The following is a 24,407-nucleotide window of genomic DNA, read 5'->3' as shown; positions in this document are numbered from 1 at the left end:
TTAGCGTCGCTAGCTGTCCCCAAACCACATTGCGAGGTGCGGGATTTCACTTGAATTGTACCAAAAGCTACTGGAATATTGATCTGCTGTAATCGCCCCTTGTAACTCAATGTACTTCAATAGCCTGCGTTCATCTGCGAAAACCTACGTCTTGTTACAGACTCAGTTTATTTAGTTTTACTTTAGGCTAGTACTTATTTAGGTCAATCCTTTGCCAGTTCTGATGAACTGATATGTCATCTGTGATGGAGCAATTGGCTTTATGTTCCTGCTTGCATAGACTTGGCGGTATTTGTGTTAGCTGAATTTGTGATATTCAGTATAGAAAGATAGGTATAAAAACCTAGAAGTCTCTGTATAACAGGAGACACAATTTCAGCTTCGGTAATACATTTTCAAGCATAAAGCAACGTGCTTCTGCACCTTGCTTCTAACATTATGCTCTGGGTTCACTTTCCCCGTGTTTAGGGGCCAGACTGCAAATGTGTTGGCTGGGAATAGAAGTAGAGTCATGATCCAGCAATGATTTTTTATTGAGTAACTACAGACGAGAAAAGGCAGTTATTACCTGGCAAGGAAACCGCATTTTAAGTTTTCTTTACGTACTCTGGCTGCCCAACTCTTTAGTGGGGAATTGCAGGAATTTATAGTGATGGCCTAAAGAAGTTGATGCTCGAGACCAGGAGCGGCCAAGCATTGTATTTCTTCCGAAATCTGGTGTCAGCAGTGGGTTTTTTTTTTTGCACAGCTACAGCTGGGGAGGGTGGTTTCACAGCCCTTTAACGCGCGCATGAGAGCGTTTTGCATCTCTCCGCCTCATTCCTGGGCTGATACAGCGCTGGTGAAATCCGGATGCGCGGCAGGCTCGCTCTGCCCTCCCCGCTTTGCTCTCCTGGTTTTCGGGGATGCATGCCAAGCAGTTACGTCCTACCGGGCGAGGGCCAGCCCTGCTCGCGGCGGGAACCCGCCGCCGGGGTTCGAGGGTTGCGACGGGCTGATCCCGGACTGCTCAGAGCCATGGGACTTTTCCATTGCCTTGAACGCAAGCAGGATCTGTCCTGAAGCGCAGCGGGTAGGACTGCCCTGGCCACGTTCTCGTTCTCGGGATAAGCTTACCGAAATCGATTTGCTGCTTCAGTTTTTTTTCTTCCAAGACTGAATAAAGCCTATTCTTCGCTCTCACCTGGCCTAAGGGGCAGTCCAGTTTCAAAGGTGGGAAGGAGCTGAAATTCAAAAGCTTATAAATAACTCCCCACCTCTTTTCAATCTAGTCGAAAATCTCTAAGGTTGTGCAAAGCTGCTGAGACTTGCGTGTGTGTGGTTTTTTTTTTTTTTTTTTAAATCTCATCCTTTGGTTGTCAAAATTTAAGAAAAGCAAGAAACTAACCATTAGCGATGGCTCTAGTGTTAATGTTTTTTAGCTGGTGCGCAGCGCAGCAGGCAATTTTGTGGGGGGGGGGCGGAAAAAGAGAAAGCGTGGTCGGGCATGCGTGCATGAGAGCACGCGTCTCACAAAGGAGGTTTAAGAGAACAATTTCATACGAAACAAGATCAATCTAGCTTAGTTACTGTCAAAATAACACTAATGAGGAAAAAAAAAATGCATATTGGAAAACAGAGAAGAAAAGGCTATTTCCTTGCGCAGGCGCAGCCGCCCCGTGCCCAGCACTGCCCCGTCTGGCAGGTTTTGCTGCGGACTGAAGGACCACGTTCTGGCGAGGCCAGTGGGAATGAGGCCGAGCTCACGGTCCAGGATGGAACCGCAGAAAAGGTAAAGACAGATAAATCAGTGAAGCGTGTCAGGACGTAGGTGGGATGCAGTAACCCGCTATGGGTGTTTTAATATCTGAAGCCCAAGTACTGGTCCGCAGCATTTAGCCAAGTACAAGCTGCTGTAGGAGAGCTGAGCAGAGTCCCGGTGATGAAACACCAGCTCGGCCATGTGCGAGGCACGGTCGAAATCCCCGGAAGTGGCTAGCCAAAACCAGGAGTGTCTAAAGACAGCGGTGACCAAAGCAGGATAGTGCTGACTGCAAGGCCCTGGCATTTATTTTTCTGTACAGCAGCTCCTTGGAGAGCAGAGAGGTTTTAGGGGCTTCATTCCCAAAGCGTACTGGGGACCGAGCTCTCCTTGCTCCTCCAAAACACTCAGTTTAAGTTTTGGCCTCAACCAACACTTCTCAGGGCAGATGATCGTAACAGTAAATATAAATATATGTATAAATATATAGAAATATATAAAATGAGTGTGTGTAGCTATGTATGAATGAAGTACGTGCAACATAAAATCAAGCTTGCAAGCTGCCTGCCATGTTGACTCTAGAAGGGATTAAAAGAAAAAAAGCCAATCCTTAACCCTTCCCCACAAATAAAACCTCATTAGCAGCTCACACGCTCTTAATCTTAGGGTTTTGTTTGCTGGTTTGTTTGCCTTCCAGCCCTCCGAGACACAGTGGCTGGCATCTGGTGCAGCTGAAGCACGTAACCACGAAAGCTCCAGCGCTTCAAACCGTTTCGAAGGGTTCAGCACGGGGAAAGCTCGTTTGTTCTCAATGTCAGGTAAGGCGCCATGCTGCAAGTAATGATGTGTGTTGCCACTAATTGACTAACGAACAGACTAATGAACGTGAGAAACTTAACATAAATTTAAGGCAGGTTCTAGACAGCTTTCGACCTTAGAGAAGATGTTTTTCTGTGCGCCTTCGCAGCTCAGCCTTATGCTTGCTGCGTGGTGGCGTCTTGTCCCGGATCAAGCTGGTGGGGGTAAGTGTTCAGCTTCTGCCCAAAATGATGCCTGTGTAGTGTGTGGTCAACCTGATAATAATAAAGTTTAATGCTTTCATGTGGCACTTTAGTATCGACTGAAATAGTTGGACGTATGGAGGAAAGGTGAAGGAAGAACGCTTTTAACCCAGTAACTAGCACTAACTAAACAGCCATAACGTTGGCTGTTTAAAGTCCCTTAATAATATTGAAGATAAGCTGCAATTTAATGACTCAGGCAGAGACAGAAAACCAGAAATTTATAGGGAATGATGGCTTTCCCCCCTCAGTTGTACTTAATTTAATTTTGTCCTCATTTATAGTGTAGAGAATGTTAATATGACTGTATTTATAGACTTGCCCTGGATAACTTCAGGAGAGACAATACTAAGGAAAAAAATATCATGGTTTGCAAACTGGGGAGGAAGAAAGATTGAAAGCTTCCTTCTCCCCCGCTTCAGCTCATATCCTTATAAATTTGGTTTTTTTTTTCATAATTTGAAAAGTCCGGATTTTTACAGTCATTGCTTTCAGTTTGATTTCACATCTTCTTTTAAAGTTTGATTTTCTATAGCCCTTACATCAGCTTCACAGATTACAGCTGACATTGAACAGCGGTAGAGGTATAAACCTGCAATACAAAAGAGCATCCCGTTCCATGCGTGACTGAAATGCAGACTCAAGGTACTGCAGTATTTTTGATCCCCAAAGTTTAATAAATTTCAAGACAGGCAATGGGGAGTCGCAGACAAATTAAAATTTATTGAGACAGACAAAAATGCAACTATTTCAGACTACAATTAAGCCTTTACAGTTAACCAAAGATAGCAAAATGTTCACATTCCAGTTAACTCCTTATGGAAAAAGCATTCAGGATTTACTATGCAGTTCTACTTACTATGATAGCCTACATCCATCTACAGTAGGGACATCGAACTGAAACACGGAATATTTGGATCTCTCCGTACAGCTCTACACATTTAACAGGAACGGACATCAACAGCATTGAGAAAAGTATAAAAAGACCAAAAACCACCTACTGTAGAAAGGGCTTTTTTGATGTATAGTAACTGTACAAAGCGGTCTATGTAGTAAAGGAACTTGAATGGCGTACAGAAGGGACTGCAATAAAAGCCAACAAATGTAGGAAGCGAAGCTTGCGCGATCTGGTGGTCTGTATCAAGTGGTGACCTTAGATCTATGTCACTGGCTGCTTGAGGGGAAAGATGCTACAAAACTTCTAATATCAAAATATTCCCATGCCAGAAATGTACACTGAGACTACAGGCTAGGCTGGCAAGGCAAAGAGTAGCATTCACTAACAAACAGTGTTGTTTTAAATATAAACTTTACATTTTCAATATAAACTGTAGAATAAATATTAAATAAACTTCAAATGGCTTAAAATAATGGTCCGGAATAGCTTAAAAAAAGGCAAAGAAAAGAAGTATTCTTTGTGTTCACAGCGAAGGCCATTAACGACCCAAAAAACCCAACTGTGCTGAAATCTGAACTCAAGGAGATTTTGATTTAACCACAGCAGTTAAAAAGACACCTTGAAACATAAAGCGATGCCTAACAGTATTTCATAGTCTCTAATACGAAAAGAAAATGAGATTAAAAATTGGTTTGTGTCTCTAAAAGAATGGGACATCTCTGTTTCCATTTTTAGACAATGAGAAAATGTTTGGAAGGTCAATGATTTGACGCAGCCAGGAAGTTCTGCTTTTGCAAAACAAAACAAAACAAAAAAGGCAGTAAAGTAAGTCAGAAGTAAATTAAATGCTTTACAAAGCTCCCAGCTGTGCGTGTGGGTGTGGGTGTGGGTGTGGGTGCACAGAGGTGTGTGCATAGAGGAAATGTGTTGCCCACCCAAGGTATCTGCCCTCGTACACCAACCTGCCCGGCTGTGCTCGTAGTTTCCCCTGGGGCCACAGCATGTTTGAGTTTGTGAGTGTGCGAGACAGTGACTGCTTTCAAGTTTGGGAGAAAAAATATAAAACCTGTCAACTCTCACTTGGACTAGTCGCATGCTAGAGATGACAGGTAGGGCACGATTAATGGGGTAAGAAGGGGACGGCAGTGGCACGTCTGCTCATGCAAACCGGAGGACTGTCCATATATCTTATGTCCATGTATCATATATCCATATCTTCAAGGATTTACTTAGCTAGCTATTAGTTAACTATCTTGCATGTTTTGCAAGTCATGCAGGAGGGCCACAGCCTTGCACCCTGGTGTTCCCTGCAAGGGCTTGGTTAGACGGGCAACACACTGGTGCAAGGCTGGGCAGGGAGAAGGGATTTACTGCGTGGCCTTTTGAGCAGTGCACAGGTCCAGGATAAGCGATTGTAAAGGAACACAGGAGAGCAGGAAAAAAAAATGCATGTACGGGAAGGGCGTCCCTTCACGAGCAGAAGCATGTTCTGTGATTGATTTTTTTTTAGCAGCTCCTCAGTCTTATGTCAGAGCGAGTGAAATGGCAAATCTGTGGCCAGTGGCAGGTCCTGCATGGGACCGCAGTGATAGACCCAGAGACTAAGGTTTTAATTAATAAAATGCCAGAATGAAGCTAGCTGTGATGGGCAAGAAGCAAGCTACTGGTGATGCTCAAAATGTTTCCCCCAGAAACATACTATTTAAGGAAAGCGAAATGCGGGTTGTGTCTGTTCCTTTTGCAAGTCAGCATAATTTTCTGTGAAAGGCAAGAAGGAAAAGGGTGTGTGTGTGTGTGTATGTGTGTGCTGTGTAGCTCACAGTGATTTTTAAATAGCTTTTCAAAAGCTAGAGGGAAACCAAAGGGATTTAATTTGAAGCAGGGTGGATTGCCAGCCTTTCACAAATGACTGTTTAGGTAGCTTTTTGCAGGGAAGGGGTGCAAAACAGCACATAAAACAAATTCCTCATGATTTTACACATCCTTCTGCATTAATAACAATTATGCAGGCTTAGTCTTTGTTTTCAGGTCATTAATCTAGACAAATGGGAAATGAAAGAGGAGAAAACAAGTGAGTCCCTGCAACTTGTATCGCCTGAACCAACAGTCCCCTTTCTGTACTGCTTTTCTGCTCGCATCTGGAGGCGCAGGTCTGACGCGACGGGAGAGACGGGCTGCAGAGCTCGGAGAGGCTCAGCCGCACGCAGTGACTACAGCCTTTGTGGGCGAGGACCACAGCCTTTGGGCCGGCGTCCCCTGAAAAGTGACTCCTGCCAAGCGAAATGGGATTTGCCATGGACTGGGTGAGCCACCCACTTTTTACTCCGTGCCGTCCCCGGTTCCATAGCCAACACTGTAACTCAGAGGCAGAACTCTTCCCCTTGGAGGCGTTTTCTGTGCAATGAGCACATTTTTAATTCTGCAGAAGTACACCACAGGCAAATCACAGGCACTGCTACAATACTTAACATCTGCCTCCCAGGGCAATAGTGGAATTCAGGTACCCAGAAAAGCATCCAAAGCTATTGGAGCGCCTTTTGCTGTATTGATGAAAGGGGTCCTACATGCTTTCTGTTCCTGAAACCTTCGCACTACAGCCAGGGAGCTCTTCCTCATGTAAGTGTCCGCACTGAAAAGTTTATACAATTAGGTCTCTAGTTAAACAACAGCAGTCAACGTGGCCTCTCCTCCAGCATCTAACATCAAGAGCAATGGATGAATCTAACTGCTCAGGGTGCCAGGTGTGCTCGGTCACATCCACCCAACTTGACTTCTCAAGGAGAAGGATTAAATGCCAACCGCTAATCACGAAACAGGCACGCCAGCGAGGGCGACCACACACTACCCAGCCAGAGCTGCCTGCCTTCTCTGAACATGCAAGTTCACTAACATGCAAAATTACGTATTAACCACCTAGCATAGAAAGACTTTTTTTCCCCTTTAAAAAAGTGAATCAACCAAATACATTCCTGGTGTAAGTCATGGACATCAATGGAATTAATCTATGTAGCTTGAGGGTAAATTTGTTCCTAAATGTTTTTCTATAGTAAAAACAAACAAACAACCCCTACTCCCCACAACAAATGTGCCTGCGTACATAAATATTCCTTTCCTTGGCTCTTCCCACTTCTTCATGTTACTGAAAACAGCAAAAATAACATATGGTCACCATAGTACGTTCCTGCATCAGAGAACGGCAGGGGGAAAGGACATCAAAATAATTTAGTGTCAATGTGCTGCGATACTGTTGTAGAGCTAGGAATATATGAGAGATGCTGAGGGAATCACAGACTGCATTTTAATATTATTCTTCTCTTTTATAGAGAGACGCGAGGAGCTTGTCATGCTGAGCAGGGGAGTCACGCTTTTGCAACATGACCACCTCCACTTGCTTTTTGAAACAGGCCAAATAAATATTAGCTGTTTAAAATAAGGAAGCGGCAGCTTATTACTTTTGATGGTTAGTGTCTTTGACAGCTTCATAGCTTTTGAGTGAGGGACAAGGGCCAGGCGGGTGCACTGGGGTGGGAGTCGGGAAGCAGAGGCAGCTCTGCACCACCTTAGTGCAACTCGTAGTTCAAATGAGTTCAGACAGAAGCTGAAGAACGGCTAGTTCGGAGATGGCCGTGCTGCTACAGATTTGCAAAATGCTCTTTCCTCAAACTCTTTGAAAGGCAGATTAATTACGTTCCCCGGCTGCCGGGCCCGAGCCACGGCAGCTGCAGGTTCTCAGCAGCTCTCCATCGAGCCCGTATCGCTAACGAACCGAGGCAGCGCCAGCGGCGTGCCCTGTGCTCCGGCACCTCGCGGCAGTCTTGCCATCACCTGCCGTGATGGCTGGACTAGGCCTGTTGGACTCATTTTCAGGGAATGTAAGAAAAAAAACCCCGTAAGTGGGCTCCTTTCCAGTTTAAACTTCTAACTTTCACTCTTTACTAACAGGCAACAGATACAGACTACAAAATGAGGCACCTGCTTTTCCTTCTTCATGAAAGAAAAAACTGTTTCCGATATGATCCAGGTAACGTTTTATGATACAAATTCTCTAAGGCTGATAGCATGGGAAGGGCTCCTAAGCCTCCTACTGGTTTGCTGAGCCCCTTCTGTGATTCGTCCTTCGCAGGGTATGAGCTGAGCAAGTGAGGATTAAGACATGAAATGTTTTTGAAACAAAACTCTTTGCCCCTGTGGATAGAGCAAAAATCCCCCAAAGCAACTGAACAAAAGCTGTATTCCAAACAGTCTTGGTTGGAGAAAAAAAAAAAAAAAAGCTGTCTTCAAAATTAAATACGCTATACCAAACCAAACTGAGTAGAGAGGGAATATTTGTGCCAGGTACTCTCAGATACAATTGCAGAGATATGATGTGACTTGCAATATTGTGCAAAACGTGAGTCCTCAGAATGATGGGCACTACCATATATAACCAATTTCATCATCCTTATCATCATCTTCATCCTCATCGTCTTCATTAGCTGCTCTTACGTGAATCTTCAGTTTCCCTTCTTTGTCCTTTTTTGCTGCTTCAGGTTCCTCTTCCAAATCATCCAACAATACAACCGATCCACCACTGCCAAAATCTCCTGAGGTTTCTTGCTCTTCTTCTGAAACAGGTAAGAGGGAATGGTCATTCTCCCCTGTGCTATCAAACCCCTCTGGTCAACGTTCATCACTACTCATGTAGTTTAAGCTACTGCCATTTGCACTTTTTAAGTTCATTGGTCCAGCTCCTCATGAAACAACTTGCAAATTTCAATTTTCATCCTGCACTGGGATAAATATATATTGGTTTATGAGTAAAAAATATAATTACCTAAGAAACTGTGCTTCACCTGCCTCCTAGAGACTCAAATGATTTTTTTTTTAGGAGAGCACCAACATGCATGCAGACCACAAAATAATTACCCATTCACAAATGTTTTCAGCCTATCATGACTAAGTAGACCAAGCTAAAAATATTCCACAAATTGATTTTATCTGAGTGCTTAAAACACGTTCCTGCAAATGTACCTACTGAGCCTAACACCTTCAGTGCAATTCTGGGCACCTCTGGCCTTCTAGATCTCAGCTCCTCCTACTCTTTCTGGAACAAGAAGAGCTGCACCTACAACCATTACTAAAACCCACTGAAGGAATACCACTTAAATCTTGTTTGCCTAGGTGTAAGAGCGAGGTGGTGTTATTACATATCAATATAATATCAGCATTTTCATCAGGCTTGGCTGTTAGTTTGTAAAATTTTACACAGTTAAACCTTCCTTGTTGGGAGTGACATTATTTATGAAGGCCCTGTAAATGCGTACTGCACAGTATACAGAATGTATTTAATAACCCTGCATAACAATCCCATATCCTTTATTTTAATAGCAACTACTGCATTTTCCAAGCTGGTAGCAAAACCATCTTCTTATCAGTGGTTATTGCCAATTTAATTCTTCTGTACATCCACAGTCCAAAGGAACAACAGCATGTGTATCAAGACCCCATTTGTATTATGAACAGGAAAATGCAGGAGCACTCTGAACACTGGTAATTATGTTTTCCCTGTTGTCACTTTTTGTTATTGCGCTTGATCTTACAGCAATGGCAGGGCTTACAACAGTGTTAATTCCTTTGCTATCTGAGCTATCATTACTCACCGCAACTAACCGTCCCTTGTTTTCTGGAGCCGGCTATCTCATTCCCGTACTTATCAACGCACCAGCACTGCCCTGTACTGCCATGGCACTGAGTTGCTTTGTAATAACCTTCTTCGTTGCAGCGTGGAATGAAAGCACCTGAATAAAAGACGAGGCAGAATCAGTAACCCGTGCCGCCGCAGGAGCAGGCAGCTCTACAGACTGCTGATGGACCTGCTGCTCACTGACATGAAGACTGTTACAATGTCCTGGGGCCAAGCAGTAAGAAAGTAGTTGTGGTTGTCTGGGGCCTAAAAGGGAGCCGAAATTCGACATGGTTAACCACTTGCGGCTACGCTGGTCTTCTGCGCAGCACTGTCTGTGATGGCACGGGGAGGGCGATGGCATACAGCCCTAAGAACAGGTTCAGTATGTCCCTCAATGATTACTATTACTACAAAGCCCCTTTCTGATTTAACTCCTGTTCTTACATGTTTTCCTCCCAACTGGAATCTTATCCAGAACTTTATTAATTCCGCATTTCGCTTCCATTTGCACTCCTTCAGTGTTTATCACATAAGTCTTCCAGCAACACTGAAATTATCCCTGGAAGGTATCTGCCATCTGCTATTCATACTAAGCTCAAGTACAGCTTCAGACGTTTTAAAAGTTCTCGTGTATAAAAGCAGAACCAGTGCATAAGTTTTTTTTCAGTGAGAGACCCCAGGATTTGAAGTCAAAACCTCTTCAGATTTGAAGTGCTAGGATTTATCTGACAATAAAACCAGTCTTGTTTGGCCTGCCACAGTGTGGTTCATTCTGGCTTTTGCAGGCAGTCAAGCCTTCAGGAGAAACCTGCTTTATTGTTCCCGCCATCTTCAGCAGACACAGCAAATGTACTCCAATATGAAAAACCCTCTTGTCCTTTGAGACGAGCTTTATTCCCAGGCAGGTCAGTACAGTCACTTGCCATTCTTTGACAACTGCTTCCATTTGAAACATGGCAAAAAAGCTCTCAAAGCACACGCACACCCACCCACCCACCCACCCAGCCTTGCCTCCCAAATCTCGTCTCAAATAATTTTTGAGAAAGTATTTTTCTCCTTTGTCAAAGATACTAGTGATTTACTGTTCACATAATACTTTAACTACTTCCACGTGTATAGCAGTTCTTCAGACAGTTCATGTGTCAAAGGGGCTATATCCACTACATTTCTCACAGAAAAAAATGAACGAAAAAGCACTGCCCAAATGTTGTGAAATTACTTATATAACGCACATAAAAATGGACGTCAGCCAATCTCATTTATCTATCTGTATCTCTCCCTACATTTCTCTCTCTCTATATCAATATATATAAATTGAATCCTTGAGTTGCCAGTCCCATCCTGCTGCAGATCTTGTCCAGTGCTTAAATGTCACTAACGTAGGTCTGGAAGATCAGGACAGAAATCTTTGTGTATCTGCAGGAAGCTTTGGATACCTGATCAGTTTTAGAGTCCAGTTTACATTTGTGACTACTAAAGATTCGCTTTCACTATTTATCAAAAATAGTTCCAATAGTAACGTGGAGGTACTCAGCTTTACAGGTTAATGCTCACTCTTCAGGCCCTTATTATTGATTGGGAAAGATCTTTTTTTTTTTTCTTCATATTTATGCTCACGTCTCCTCTCAGTTAAACACTCCAGGTGTTTATCAGGCTATACAAAACCTTGGGAAGAGTGCTCAGGCGCTGACTGTCAGCTGGTGTAAATCAGCACAGCTGTGCCAGAGTCACGGCAGCAACCCTGCTACAGCAGATGAGCGTTTGGCTCCAAGGAACAACCAGGGAGCGAACCGAAGTGGCATTACTGGGTAGGCAGAGAATAACCTCTATAAACCGTCCCGTCCTTTCTCTTTCCCTTGGGCAATGCAACCTTTCCCTTTTTTGTAACAGGCCTTTTCGCATAGCTTCACTGTGTTTCATGTAGGGTATTAAAATGTTCAACGCTGGCTGTAAAAGCCACAGATTTAAAAAAAATTATGGGACAGGCTCAATGCCAATACAACCACGTGCGGCTCTGGTGGTTTGAAAGCATTTGTGCTTTGGGTCACAGTGTAGAGTATAAGGTACGTTCTTTTCTGCAGGGGGAGTTTGTGCCAGTTCATAGAGACACATGCAACACTGCAGCTTTAAATATTTAGCTATGCACATTAATGTCACTGCATGTGCCACCCATCGCAGTGTAGAGATTGGTGATAATCTGGTGGGACTGGAGTATCATTAGGAGCCAGTACTGGACAGAGTGATGATTCACGCTGTAGGTTCCAGACTCATCAATCCCTGCGTGCGCTAGAAACAAGCTCTGGCTACAAGCGTTGGCATCTGGAGGGTGGCAATCAAACGCCCTATAGAGTGCGACTGTTTCATGCCACAATTTGGTTTGGCCTGAGAGAACATCTGCAGAACTTGGAAGAAGAAAGGGGTTCATGTTTCCTTTCCAAGGCTCAGGTGCTTTCCTGCCTGCGTGGCCCTTTGGTCGAGAGGACGGCTGCTGGACCAGCTTTTCCACTAAGCGCTGTGAACCGGGAGTCATTCCCCACCAAAACGCCGCAGGCCAGTATATCAGGCTTCCCCTCTCTCTCTCTGTCCCACACAGTATTTAATTATTCTACATAAACTGGAACAGCACTGCTACAGCTGTATTTTCTTTAAAGATCCACGTCTATATCTCTTTTTTGCATCATTCCCGTATATACATAACACCATTCTTTGTCAGAAGACATAGGGAGAATAATTATACGCTAAAGATTGCGAAGCACACAGGTAAAACCTGGATAGGATTAGCTGCTAGCCAGCCTGCAGCTCCCCGTATTAGCTGTTATACCAGTTGAATGCACCGGGCTGATGCAGAAGAAAATAGTGATGGGAGGGGAAATTTATTACCTTAGTGATGTGGGAGAAGCATTATCAGGCTGCACAGTTGTATGTTCTAAAAGTACGCTCGCTGCAGTTAATTGTACTCTAGATAAATCTGGTAGGAAAAGATGAATAGTGCTGTTTACTTTTTAATTCAGTCTCCTGGGATGCTAGACTCTATTTGAAAGCCTCCAAATTCAACATATCTAATGGCAATGGCTTTGAAGTACTTTGTTGCAACTGTCAAGCGTTTTGAAAAATATAGAGAGAAAAAAAATCAAAGTCCTCATTTTTTATCAATGGATACGAGTTCACAGAAATCTTCTTCATGTATACTGTCCGAAATGTAAATTTTGTGCTCTATATGTCAGGGATGGAGAAGGAAAGAGACTAATTAAGGACTAGTTTCTCAGAAAATATTCATCTCTTTTCAGTCTTTCTTGTTGCTACAAGCAGTGTTGTCGTCATGTGCGCGTTCTGTTCTCCATTTGCACGATTTTGCAACTCAGTGAGGAGAAAAGACATTGTTTTCCTCTGTATAAATAGCAATGAGATCAGATTAAAATTTCACAAACAGGTGTCATGCTGGCAAACTTTCAAGTGAGTAGGTAAACCAAAGGGTTTCTCTCGCTATTGTTTTCTAGCTTGTGAAACAACCTATGCCAGACACTGATTTGTTGAGCTTAGCTAGTTTTATCCTTTATTTTTTTAAAATAGTTGACTAGAAGTTATTTTTGGTGAGGGACTATTCTTGCTGCTTTTATGTTGTCATTTTAGTCCTGCTATTGTGATCAGATCCCAGTGCCATGTGGCGGAACTGCCTGCATGTTGTACTCCTTGCAATAGAGCCATTATTTTTCCCACACACTGGTAAAAAGCACTTCTGTTTCTACCTAGATGACATTTATGGCATAGAGCAAATAACAGCAGAGCATAAAATAAACATGGGAAAGCTAGAGCTAGCTACGAGGAACTGGGCTTCTCCATCTTTTAGGTCTTTGAAAATCGTATGAAATCCATGAGAGAGAGTACAAGTGACTTGTTCTCTACACATACATACTTGAGCACAAATACGACTTGTTTATGAACACAGCGCACACACAACCGAGTGATCAACCCTCCCTTTGCTTCCCCAGCTATGAGCAGCAGGAGCTGTAGCTCTGAAACATCTTAGCCTTCGTGCAAAGATCCTGTGAACGGATGACAGAGCTAAACCATAGCCAGCAAACCATACGCGACCTCTGGGAACGCTTATTCTGATTTTAAACCAAGAATCCAGGTTGGGATTGTTTCTAAGGCAGCCTGAACCTGGAGCAAACAGCACTGGCTTCTGGGAGTGGCAGGGTTCGTCAAAGACGAGCTTTTGAGAAGCTGTTTGCAGGGTCTGCTAATGAGCATCCAGAATAATCAGACTAAAATCCGAGAGCAATCTGAGAAGCAGACAAAACTTGGACATGCATTTCGCCAGAGACTTTGGCATGGACGCTCTGTGCGGCAGTTAACGACACTGTATAAACTGAAGATGAGCTCCTGATGATGGGCCTGACAGCCCACTTCTGTGGTACACCAGGTTCTCCAAGGGCTAGATTCAGTGCTTTGTATAAACAAGTAGACTTTAACGTGTGCTGATATGCCTTGCACGGTTTGGCGCTACACACGAACACACTGGGTCAGAAACTTCATTAAGATAACGCCACGTAAACTCTAGGCTATGTAATACAGTGCAATTTTAGGGTATGGAATTAGTTACATTGAAATAACCCAGTTTAACAACCTGCTTTTTCAAAAATTAAATGGAAAGATGCCATATGGGGGATTATTCCGTCTAATTTTAGATCTCCATCAGAGGGGTGTACGTTATGACATGAATCAGGTCAGGCTCTCAGTAGTTGAGGGAGAGAGAGGCAGGCACTATCACAGCTTCTGTGCACGGCAGCACCCTGCGGAGATGCTGAAAATGAGGTGGTGTGAATCCCTGTTTTCATGGCCCAGGTCTGAGTGTCATACACACGGCGTAGTATACTGAAAAATTTCTTCAGGGTGATTACACAAACCTGAACCGCGAGTCATGCATGCATTGCACCATAACTGGAAGACATGAACTCATCGTCTATGCACTACACCGCCTTCAATCAAAAATAGGAGGTTTGAGCGTCAAGCAGACTTTGTACTTACTGTTGACCTTCCAGATGATGAAGGCAGCTTGAAGCTTGGTGCAGACGAGGGTTTACATTTCTGGAGAGCTGTAAATCAGTCCCGAACCCGCTATCACCTGTGCTGTACGCTGCTATCCCATTATTTGTTTCATTTCCTAGCGCCAGGCCTACACTCTACGGTGTGCGTTCCTGACTCAAAACATTAGTCCCTAATTGAAACTCTATTGCTGCATATAAAGTTACAATAATCAGAGAAGCTTTAATTAGTTGAGTAAATGAACGGCAAGTAATCGAACTTACCCAACAGACTCTTCCCTCTACTTAGCTTTTGAATTCTATTCATTTCAATCTGGCAAGGAAGACCTGAAATATAGAGTATGAGACTCAGTTTCCAGATGGTGCAGGACAGACTCTCTAATGACTGGCTTCACTATTGACATGAAATGTAGACAACTGAACACCTGGGAATGAAACAGACCCATATGCTGATACTGTACTGCAAAACAAATTCATGTCATTAGCTCTACTAATTAAAAAAAAAAAATTGCAAAATGCTGTAGTTGAAAATACTGTTTGGGGGCTGTTTTCATTGTTAAACAGTTCCTCCTCTCTTTTCACCAAACTGACATAATGCCAGCTCTGTAATTTATGATTTGCTAACAGACTAATTCCTGCATTAATAAGAAAACAAGTTCTTGAGCTTTCTATAAGTGGTAGGGCTTGTTTCTAGACTGTGTGTGCCAGCACTTTATATTTCTTCCTTTGTTTTAACCATTGAGGGATATTAATATAGTTCATCTGTGACATTTAACATTGTTACACAATGGCCTTTTATACTAATGATAGAGAAAAGAGCTTTTTTAATGCAGCTATCAATCACCAAACTGTCCTTAAGAGCAAATCAATCAAAATTTAAACACAGGAAGACCCAAACAACTTCTCTTTCTTTGATCCCCTCAGCCCCCAAATATTATGTACATGACTGTAAAATAAAGAAAGCAAAATGGACAAATACTCTTGTCAAGCTAGATGCAATGCTTTGGAAAATACAGTCGTTTGAAAATGCCACTCTGAAATACCTGAACTATTAAAATTTTGAAACATTAATGTTAAATGTGCAATAATTTTGAAGATACAATGCATGAGAGACCAGTATTTCTGATTATTTTTGGAGCAAAGCGCAAAGCTTATAACCAGTGTTACCAGTTTGGGAAATACTGGAATTAGTTTTGCAGACAAGCTGAGCGATGTGTTCAGGACATCAACATTTCCACAGGCATTGCTAACAGCAGGCACCCAACTGGAGCTTCAAGCACATCCATATTGCCTTCACACAGGTGGAGGAGCTGAAGCTCCCTACTGCCCGCAGGGGGTCCTCAATACTTTGGCCAGCCCAGGCCCATCTCCTTTAAGGGGTCTAAATATTGCACTTTGGCTGCTTTAAGTCTTCTCCTTGTTCAGTTGAGTCTCTCCTTAATTATATTTAAACCATTTAGCCTAAAACGCTGATTTTGCTTACACAGTATTAAACGTGAATATTATGAAATTACAGCAACTTCAGCAATTCCCGCCAACGTGTCATGAGTCAGTTTGACACTGTGAAGCAGAACAACTCACCGCTCGGCTTCTGAAAGCAGTAGCACCACTCATTGTTGGAAAGCTTTCCATCTTTGAAGGAGTCACAAGAGTTGAAGAGAGGCTTGACGCATGGCTCATACTTATCGAGATAAATGGCACTGATCTCCGAGGGATCCAGCAGTAGGTCGTAGTTCATGTCAAGTTTGTTGAACATCCAACCTAAGGAATCTTTACAGATTGGTAGTATGCTGGTGTCAAACCCTGGAAGAAGATGGACAAATACCCCTGAGTGAATCAAAGCATATGCACTGCAGCATATCACTGCACTGCAGCCTTCTTGACTTTTTTCATCTAGACTCTGAACATGAACCTGACCTGCCCAACGCAGAACAAATTCTAAGACAGCTGCTTGAATAAAGCTTAAAACCCAAACACGAGTACAGACTACAGCACTACTCATACTCTTTATGAGCTGGGGGGTGAGGAGGGCTGAGACTCAGAACTGATTACTGTAATTCAAAGCTATTTCTGCTCAGAAGAAAACTCAATCACATATATTTTCTTTTTTTCCATCCTGAGTCCCAAGTGGGTTTGCCTTATTCCAAGAAATCAAAATGTGATGAGAAAAGGCTGCATCCACTGTGTTTTCAAACTAGGCCAAGTCAAAACGCAATTTAAATGCTGTCTCCTGGACCTGTTTCTAGTTCCCTGATCAAATTCTTTCCTAGCGTGCTCTCACCTCCCACCTCTCATCCAAGCTTTTCCCACCTCAAGGCCATGCCTTCTGCGGTGAACAACCAACGCAGAGGTCTGGCCTGCAAACTCACTGGAGGAGCAAGGTGGGGAGCCGAGGGAGCATCTCTCTTGCTTGCACCACTCCAGGGAGTCACAGTGCTTAACTGCGAGATCCAGACCCATGCAAATGTAAACGAGAGGCAGTTCCTGCTCTTGTGTGCCACACTTGTACTGTTTGTTCTTGCCTGCTCCAAGATTTTGTGACAAAACAAGGAATCTATTCTTCCAGCACTTTGGAACCCATCATCATAATTCATTTTAGTAGCTCAAATCCTTAAAAGACTGCAGCAGCACTGCTGCCACAGCAAGACCATGCCATGCCTATGGAGACCCACGCTGTGTATGAGAAATGCACACTCCTGTATTCTGCCTCCTCCACAAAGAGAGTCACACTGCCTTTTTTCACAAACAAGACAGGGTATTTATAAACCCACACAATGGCTCTATTTTGAAAGCCTGGTACAAACATGGACTAATTTCCAAATTATCTATGATACAAGAAAGTCTATTGGTAGCCTAGAGCTAATAATTCTGAGAATAAGGATATCGGTTTCAATGAGGACTCAGAAACATGAATATACCCTGGTTAGGGATTTGCACGCCCAGAGGGTACCTGGACCTCGTACCCTGCGCTCGTGCTGCTTTGGCTGCCTGCTATAAACCTGCCCACGCACTATTCAGCCTGCTCTGGTGACCTGGAGAAGGCTGACGGGCTTTTTCTCTTTGCTGCTTTCAAAGAAAGAGGTCAAGCTTAGCCTTACTTGCTGTTAAGTGTCAAGTTCCATTTCCAGATGCTGCTTTGTTAAAGCAAAACCAAAGGTGTTGCTGGAGTCCCACTGACAGTTTGTCCAAGCTCTGCAGCCTACCTGCTATTTTAAGTATTAATCCAAGGGAGGGCAGCGCTTTACGCTGGAAGCTGTGCTTTTTTTTTGTCACTGCAGCTGAGTGTTGTCAATGAATATGGAGGCACAATCAGAAGGGTTAACTGTGTCAGTCCTAACACATGTTTCTGTAAGAAAGGAAGAGGGGGACACCGTTTCCTCAGGGCTAGAGGCAGCTCAGGCAGGGAAGAGAGAGGTCATGCTGAACTTTTAATCACATTTTTGTGCTGTTATCTCCTCTAATGTTATCTAATCAAAAGGCCGTGTGAATAGATGTAGGGAGGAATCCTGCTCGCCTTGCTGAAGCTGTTAGGACTATCGACTTCAATTATTTTATTCAGCTGAAGAAGGCAGACAGGATTTGGTCACAGTCTCTTGTTGAGCGAAAGATTTTAGAGCCCTCGCCTTTGCCTTTCCACCGTGCAGAGGAGCAGGGCTGGTACGGCGAGCCGTGCCTTGCGCGTGTGTCTCCTATGTCCGACTCCCCTCCATGGGGCAGATGTCCTCTCTGGGGATGGTCCTCGTGCGTTGTGGGATGTCCTGCTGCCCAGGGAATGGCCACAAGGTCTCTCATGCCATCGGTTCTTCGTGTGTTGCTCAGCCCCTTGGCTGTCCACCGGTCACCTCCTAGCTGTCAAGGGTCGACGCAGTGAAGGGATCCGGCTGTGAACTTGCCCCCAGTAGCGCGTGCAGATTATTTTTGACTCTTGCTTTCCTCCCTGCTAGGCGCTCTTTCTCTGCGTGTACGACGGCGCTCCGGGACACAGCCACAGCCCGCCGCCAGTGCCGAGCTGTCTGCGCGCATCACCAGATAGCGACTGATGCGGATAAGAGGCTGCTCTGTGGCGTGCCATCAGGGCTCGCATGCAAGACACAGTCATGAAAGGTCACTTATGAAGACACTTAATTACATTAGCTGAAGAGTTTTTGATTGTAATGTCTTATAAACAGGGGAGCTTATTAAGAGGCTGTGCTATTAAGCAGTGCTGCATATTAGATCGTGTGGTCCGCGAGCCTTTAAATGTTATAGATGTGACAGAAAGCCCTTAGGTAGCCGGTTATTACCAGCGAAAAGGCTATTCCTTTAATTGTCCTTCAGCACGTGGGTGAAGGTGAATAGCAGCATCCACCTCCTCTTCAGATTGTCTCCTGGTAAAGGCTTCTGCCTGTAAATCACCTTTTGCTACACTGTGACTGCAGGCGAAACCCAGGAGCGCTGCAGGCTCTCTGCCACCCCGCAGCGGGAACGAGAGCAGCGAGCGCCCCGAGCGCCGCGCGGGCGCCGCTCCCGTGCATTCGCCGGCAGCCGGTGGAAGATGCTTCTCAGCTACTTTAACCGGGAAGCCACCGCGCCAGATGCTGACGCTTGGCGTACCAGAGTCAGGTTTGCCTCGCTCACAGCAGACTAGGGGAGGCCAAGCTGCGCTGAAGGAACTAATGATTCCTTCCTGCAGCCTTCTGATAGATTTTCTTACACATACGGTGCAATATGCTGGGTGAAATAAAGTTCTTAGGTTAACAAGCTGGACTTCGAGCACAGAGGTCCTGGTGTAACAGCAGCCTCAGCGAGACCTTTTCTGCGTCTTTCTGTGGCTCAACTCAGCCCTGCAGTGACTACGGTTAGAGGCAGGAGAGGGGAGCAGCCTTCATATCCCGCTGCTCGCCGCTCTCCGCAGAGGCTGCCAACGAGGACGCCAATTAGTGTCAATGTGCTGGTGGTGGTGGCTGCTCTGTGTCGGACACCTGCTCGCAAGGACCTGGATTGAGACCATCACGTTTCTCCTTCCAGCTGACAGCTGCTCAGCAGCCTAACAGCTCTCATTCGCTACAGATCGGGAAGGAATTCAAGCCAGTGACCTACCTGTGAAAGTCTCAATATCCTATTAATACCTAAAATGCTCCACCTCTGCTAAATTAAAATGAAATTAAGTTAAAAAAAAATCTTTAAGTGAAACTCCTAATTAAAAATAAACAGACCTTCTGGCACATAAAATTATTCCTCTCCCTTCAAGTGTTGACTTACATGAGCCAGATTTATTTTACTAAAGTATACCATAATTACATTAACGGAGGAATAATTAACCTAATTTCCTCCATCACTTGACATAAAGGAAGGAGGAGAAGAAACGTTCCTCAGAAAGCATCCTTTATATTGCATAGGTTGCTAGTAAAAGAGAAACAACTCCCACTCCAACCAAAGATACTATCTAGATACAACACGGGAATCTTATGAATTATCGACAGGCTCTGGAGCAATTTGAATTGGATCTTCACACCTAATTAGCAATATTATTTCCTCATTTCAAACATGTCCTTGAGTTGCTCATATTATTTAGTGAGGTGACTTCAGTTGTACAAAGGCCATGGAAGACAGAGTTCCTGGCCTATCTGCTTCGTTAGCTCCGGCAGATAGCATATTGAATGCAGGTCTGAGACCTGAAACACCAACAACTCGCCCTCATCCCTTTCCTTTCAGAAGAGTATAAAAAAAAAGTGAGAGTTTTTCTTCACCTGAGGGTGAACTTAATACATTCAAAAATCTTATTTACACTTACAGTAGCATCTTGAAAATTTAATGTAGCATAGAGAAATCTCTGCTGGAACACGTTCTCCAGACAGCTGATGTGGCCAAGGCATCTTAGTCATCACTTCCCACCATATGTTCCCTTTTAGTGCCACAGGGGCATATCCAAAATGGATTACTTTGAGGATGCATATGCCTTTTAAGGCACTATAGGCATAACCAAACCGGTTCAGTTTAATGAAGTGATCAGCCTAGTGAGGAGGGGAATACACGCAGAGCGATAAAAAAAGAGCAATGGGCACGTCAGAGCATATTTCCAGAGCTGCGTGTGTCCTGTTTGCCAGGATTCACACGGCTGTTTTTTTCAGTTTGGGCCTGTGAATTTTGCTTTGAATTTTGAGCCCCATTTAAGATGTCTTTTATTCTTACAAACGTTTGAAGTTAGAGGAAGCCACATCCTGCTCTCCTTACTCAATGTGTATTTCCAGCGCTACCAGAGAGATCCGGGGCTGTAGAATTTGGCACGTGCTGATTAATTCATGAAAAATGTTGCAGTCTCTTAAAAAGAAAAACAAGCCCAAGTTTTGTGGCAAGATTTAAGCATCTTAATTCATAAAGTTATTTTATTTTTTATTTTTTACTGACACATAAGAATATAAGTCAGCAGTCTAAAAATGAACGTTGTTGAGATCAAATGTTTAAGATCATCAAGGCAGCCTTTCATATAAAAGCTGCCAGGAATCAAACTAAACTAAAAAGAGATAACAGCTCCTCTGTGAATCAGAGCAAACACTGCAGAATTACCAGAAATGTTTTTCTCACTGAAACTGCTTCAACAAAAAAAACCTCAAGGAATCAATTTGGTCTTTGGCCTTTGGCTAAGCTCTTCATGAGGAGCCCTTAGGTCAGCTGTATAGGGAACATCTTCTTGACATGTGGTTGTGGGCCCAAAGAACGTCAGACAAAAAGTTTCCTGTCTCTGGAGTTTTCTAATGACGAGGCCTGAAATGAGTTCATGTCTTGAAGCCCTGATTAGCTGTATGCCCACTTGCCTTTTTGCCCTGCTGTTCAGCTTCGTTTGCATGATAAGAATATTCTTTTCAGAGGAGTGTTTAAGAAAAAAATAGGACATACTGCTTCCAAGATACAGACTTTGTTGAAAATAAATGACTATTTAAAGTGACTAAATGACTAAAGAAACTAGCCACTGGCATCCAAAGAAAAGGAAAAGAGAGCAGTTGATTGAAGCCTTTAACATATGGTTGTGTGGACCCAGGCTTGAATTAGGGTAGTGAAGTGAAGGCGAATCTCACACCTAGATAAAATATGTGCAGCCTACTTTGAAAGGCAGAGGACCATGTATTTTGGGACATGCTGTTTAAGAGGATTAATAAGTCCTTATGGAAAATAAGTTTGCATCTGCTCTCTGACGAGCATAACATCCTTTGATGCTGTTATTTGAGTCCTTCCCCTCGCCGGTGGGTAAACGACATCAAAATCAGTCATACTGGTTCAACCCACAGAGAGTAAATGCCCTCTAAACTATTCATTTCTTTCTTCCTTTTTTTTTTTAAAGGCATCGAAAGAAGCTAAGACGGTATTATTAAATACCTGGGACACAATAGATAAGCTCGCCTTTTCTCTGTGCGTGCAATTCCAGCTTTCCACACCATTTAACTATTGCAGCTCTGTGGCTGTGGTGTGGATATTTCCATTATTCTTTCTCTTCTATAACTTGTTAGCTGGAAATTGCAAAATCAAGTCTACGTGGGTCTTTTCCAACATTGGGATAATTTACTCTGTGCACCCCAGTCTTGGCTCATGCCACTGACACTGCGACAGGCAGCGGGCATAGACTGAGGGTGAGAGCCCAGGCCACGGTCCGTCCCTGATAGATGATTTGATGCAGCCACCTTGGTTCGGACCCAAGTTTAGCCGTCCAGACATGAACTATGTCATGCCACTCAACCTCAGGGCTTGAGAAAAGTCCCTGAGCGGTTTGATTTACAAGTCTAGTTGTGGCTTCCACGGCCTTCAGACCAAGCTCTTCGCCTGCCTGACTCGTAAAGGTCTCACTGTCTCAGGCTGCCGGTTTTGAAAGCAGTTTGAGCCAGAGAGAGCACAGTGACTGCAGCTCCCTTAGAAACCGGTGGGGGATTTGCAAGATCAGGTCCCCTGTGTAACCGCGTGCTTGCGGACACCCGCGACGCGGCAGCATGAAGAGCTGAGCTCAGCCACACGCTCCCGCGGTCCACGGAGCTGCCTGCAACGCTCAACGTGCAACCCGAAAGGCGCTTTCTTACTGCCTTGTGCTGTCTCCGAGCTGGTTGGTTTGATGACGCGATTTGCATCCTCGTGCAGAGCGCCGAACCAGTCTTTTAGTCGCGAAGCGAGACTCCTCAATTCCTTGTCTGTGCAAGCTGGAGAGAGAACGCAGAAACCCACTCAATCAGGATCGCCAGCGAAAAACTTTCTCCAAATAATCTGTTCGAAAAATATTATTTATTTATAGTTGCAAAGTCCTTCCTATTAAAAGCTTTGAAGTAAAAGAGAAGGTTAGGGAAAAGCGTGCAAGTTAAAAGGAAAACGTCTAAGTCATAATGAATTTAAGTTGTACTGAGGTATCTTCTGAGCAGCTGACACAATCTGCGATGGAAGAAATGAGTCGCCCAGGGCTCTCTGCAGGTTCGCAGGCAGAGCTATGTGACTGCTCAACTCACCTCTTCTCACCTTTTAGGATTTCAGATAAATATCCCAGTCAAATAGATGAGAGCAGGGAGGGAAGACTTGCCTGGACGTGCTACTTGAATACAATACTAGGAATAATTTATACCCTACATTTGGGTTAGTATAAGGCTATTATCACAGCAATAGGAAATATATATATAACTGTATGTATATATCTATATATCTATCTCTATATATTTATTTCTGTACATATAAAAGAAAACTGTAATGTTGCTCTAGTTCTGCTGCAAATGAGACTTTGCCACCTCTCAAGGGTGCCAGCCCCTTTTTTAGCTAGATAAATGCATTCCCTGCCTCTGTTTTTTATGAATTTTTGCTGCCAAATATCTAATTTTTCCAGAAATATCTGCCAAGAGGTTAATGCCCAGCTAAAGCAAATATTTTTAAGTAAAACATTAGTCACCAGTTTCTGTTAGAAAAAATCTTGTTTCTATGTTGTTTACTGCTTGAAATTACCATGCTCAGACCATGTTATTATTCCTGCTGTGTACCCGCTCTACATTTTAAATGCTGTTTCTGGGAAAACAAAGCAAGATTTTATGCAATAGAGGCAGACATCCTTCACAGGCTAAGGCACAATAAGTGTTCTCCAATTCACTGCACATTATAATATTCCTCCCACCAACTTATTGAAGATCAAGTCCCACCACTCGTCTTCCCAGGTTAAACTCACTGCTCCGACAACTGCAATGAACTTCTTGCTACACCATAGCTGTGGTGAGTACTGGCAGGTTTCCAGTTTTGTCAGTCAGAAATAAAGGTGAAGTTGAAACTATGCTATAGCTTTTTCTAAGTGCAAAGTCTTTTAGCATATTTGGGGTTGGGGGAGAAAAAGATAGGGAGAGATTTTCCCATTCTGCTGTAATGCTAAAAGAGTTTGATAGATTTTCCTATTAAAAATAAACATATGAAAATCACTATCCCGCTAAGGCTGAGTGCAGGTAAGGAAAAATTAGGTCTTAAAGATGGGAGTTTTGCAAAAAAAACCAATTAATGTAAAAAAAAAAAAAAAGGAAGACAATGCAATATTAACTCTAATGTGGCTTACATTACTGAAAAGGCTTATACTTTATCACTTTTTTAAACTCAGACTTCCATTTTATGTAATAAAATACAATAAATATATTTATAAATAATATATATTCTTTATAAACATATTTATAAATCAAAATAATTGTTTTAAATATTCTATATTCATAATATATTTTGCTCGCTGTATACAATTTTATCTTTGCAGGTTAAGACAAGCGTCGTAGAGGGGTTAAATTTCTGAGGCCCCGCCATCCTCCCCGTCAGGAACTTCTCACGCTGTAGCATCCCCAGCTCGTCCCTCCCAGATGAAGCCTTCTGCCAGGGAGGAATCACAACACCAGCAATACCGGAATGAGCCCGATCATCCCAGCGCTAACGAACCCTACGTAGGAGACGCTGCCTGAAGGGGTGAGAGGGTAGGAAGAAAATTAATTTTTACAGGTAATAAGCAGTCAGGCACCAGCTAGCTCAAGGC

The 24,407-nt window shown here is 43.6% G+C and overlaps 1 protein-coding gene across 1 annotated transcript in view; it reads right to left on the bottom strand.

The window, feature by feature from the left end:
• Window positions 1–3,505: 3,505 nt before the first annotated feature.
• The window catches only part of SPOCK1 (SPARC (osteonectin), cwcv and kazal like domains proteoglycan 1), a 333,299-nt gene continuing 312,397 nt past the window's right edge, over window positions 3,506–24,407 (bottom strand). Inside the window, exons 7-11 of the mRNA XM_068959622.1 lie at window positions 22,456–22,572; window positions 15,992–16,213; window positions 14,675–14,737; window positions 9,340–9,477; window positions 3,506–8,304 (exon numbers count right to left, since the gene is read on the bottom strand). Coding sequence (XP_068815723.1) covers window positions 8,114–8,304; window positions 9,340–9,477; window positions 14,675–14,737; window positions 15,992–16,213; window positions 22,456–22,572 — 731 coding nt within the window. The 3' untranslated portion in view covers window positions 3,506–8,113. The remainder of the gene's footprint in view (window positions 8,305–9,339; window positions 9,478–14,674; window positions 14,738–15,991; window positions 16,214–22,455; window positions 22,573–24,407) is intronic.

The sequence above is a fragment of the Struthio camelus genome, chromosome 13 (genome assembly GCF_040807025.1).
Source record: "Struthio camelus isolate bStrCam1 chromosome 13, bStrCam1.hap1, whole genome shotgun sequence".
NCBI lineage: Eukaryota > Metazoa > Chordata > Aves > Struthioniformes > Struthionidae > Struthio > Struthio camelus.
This window is presented reverse-complemented; position numbering and strand designations above follow the sequence as displayed.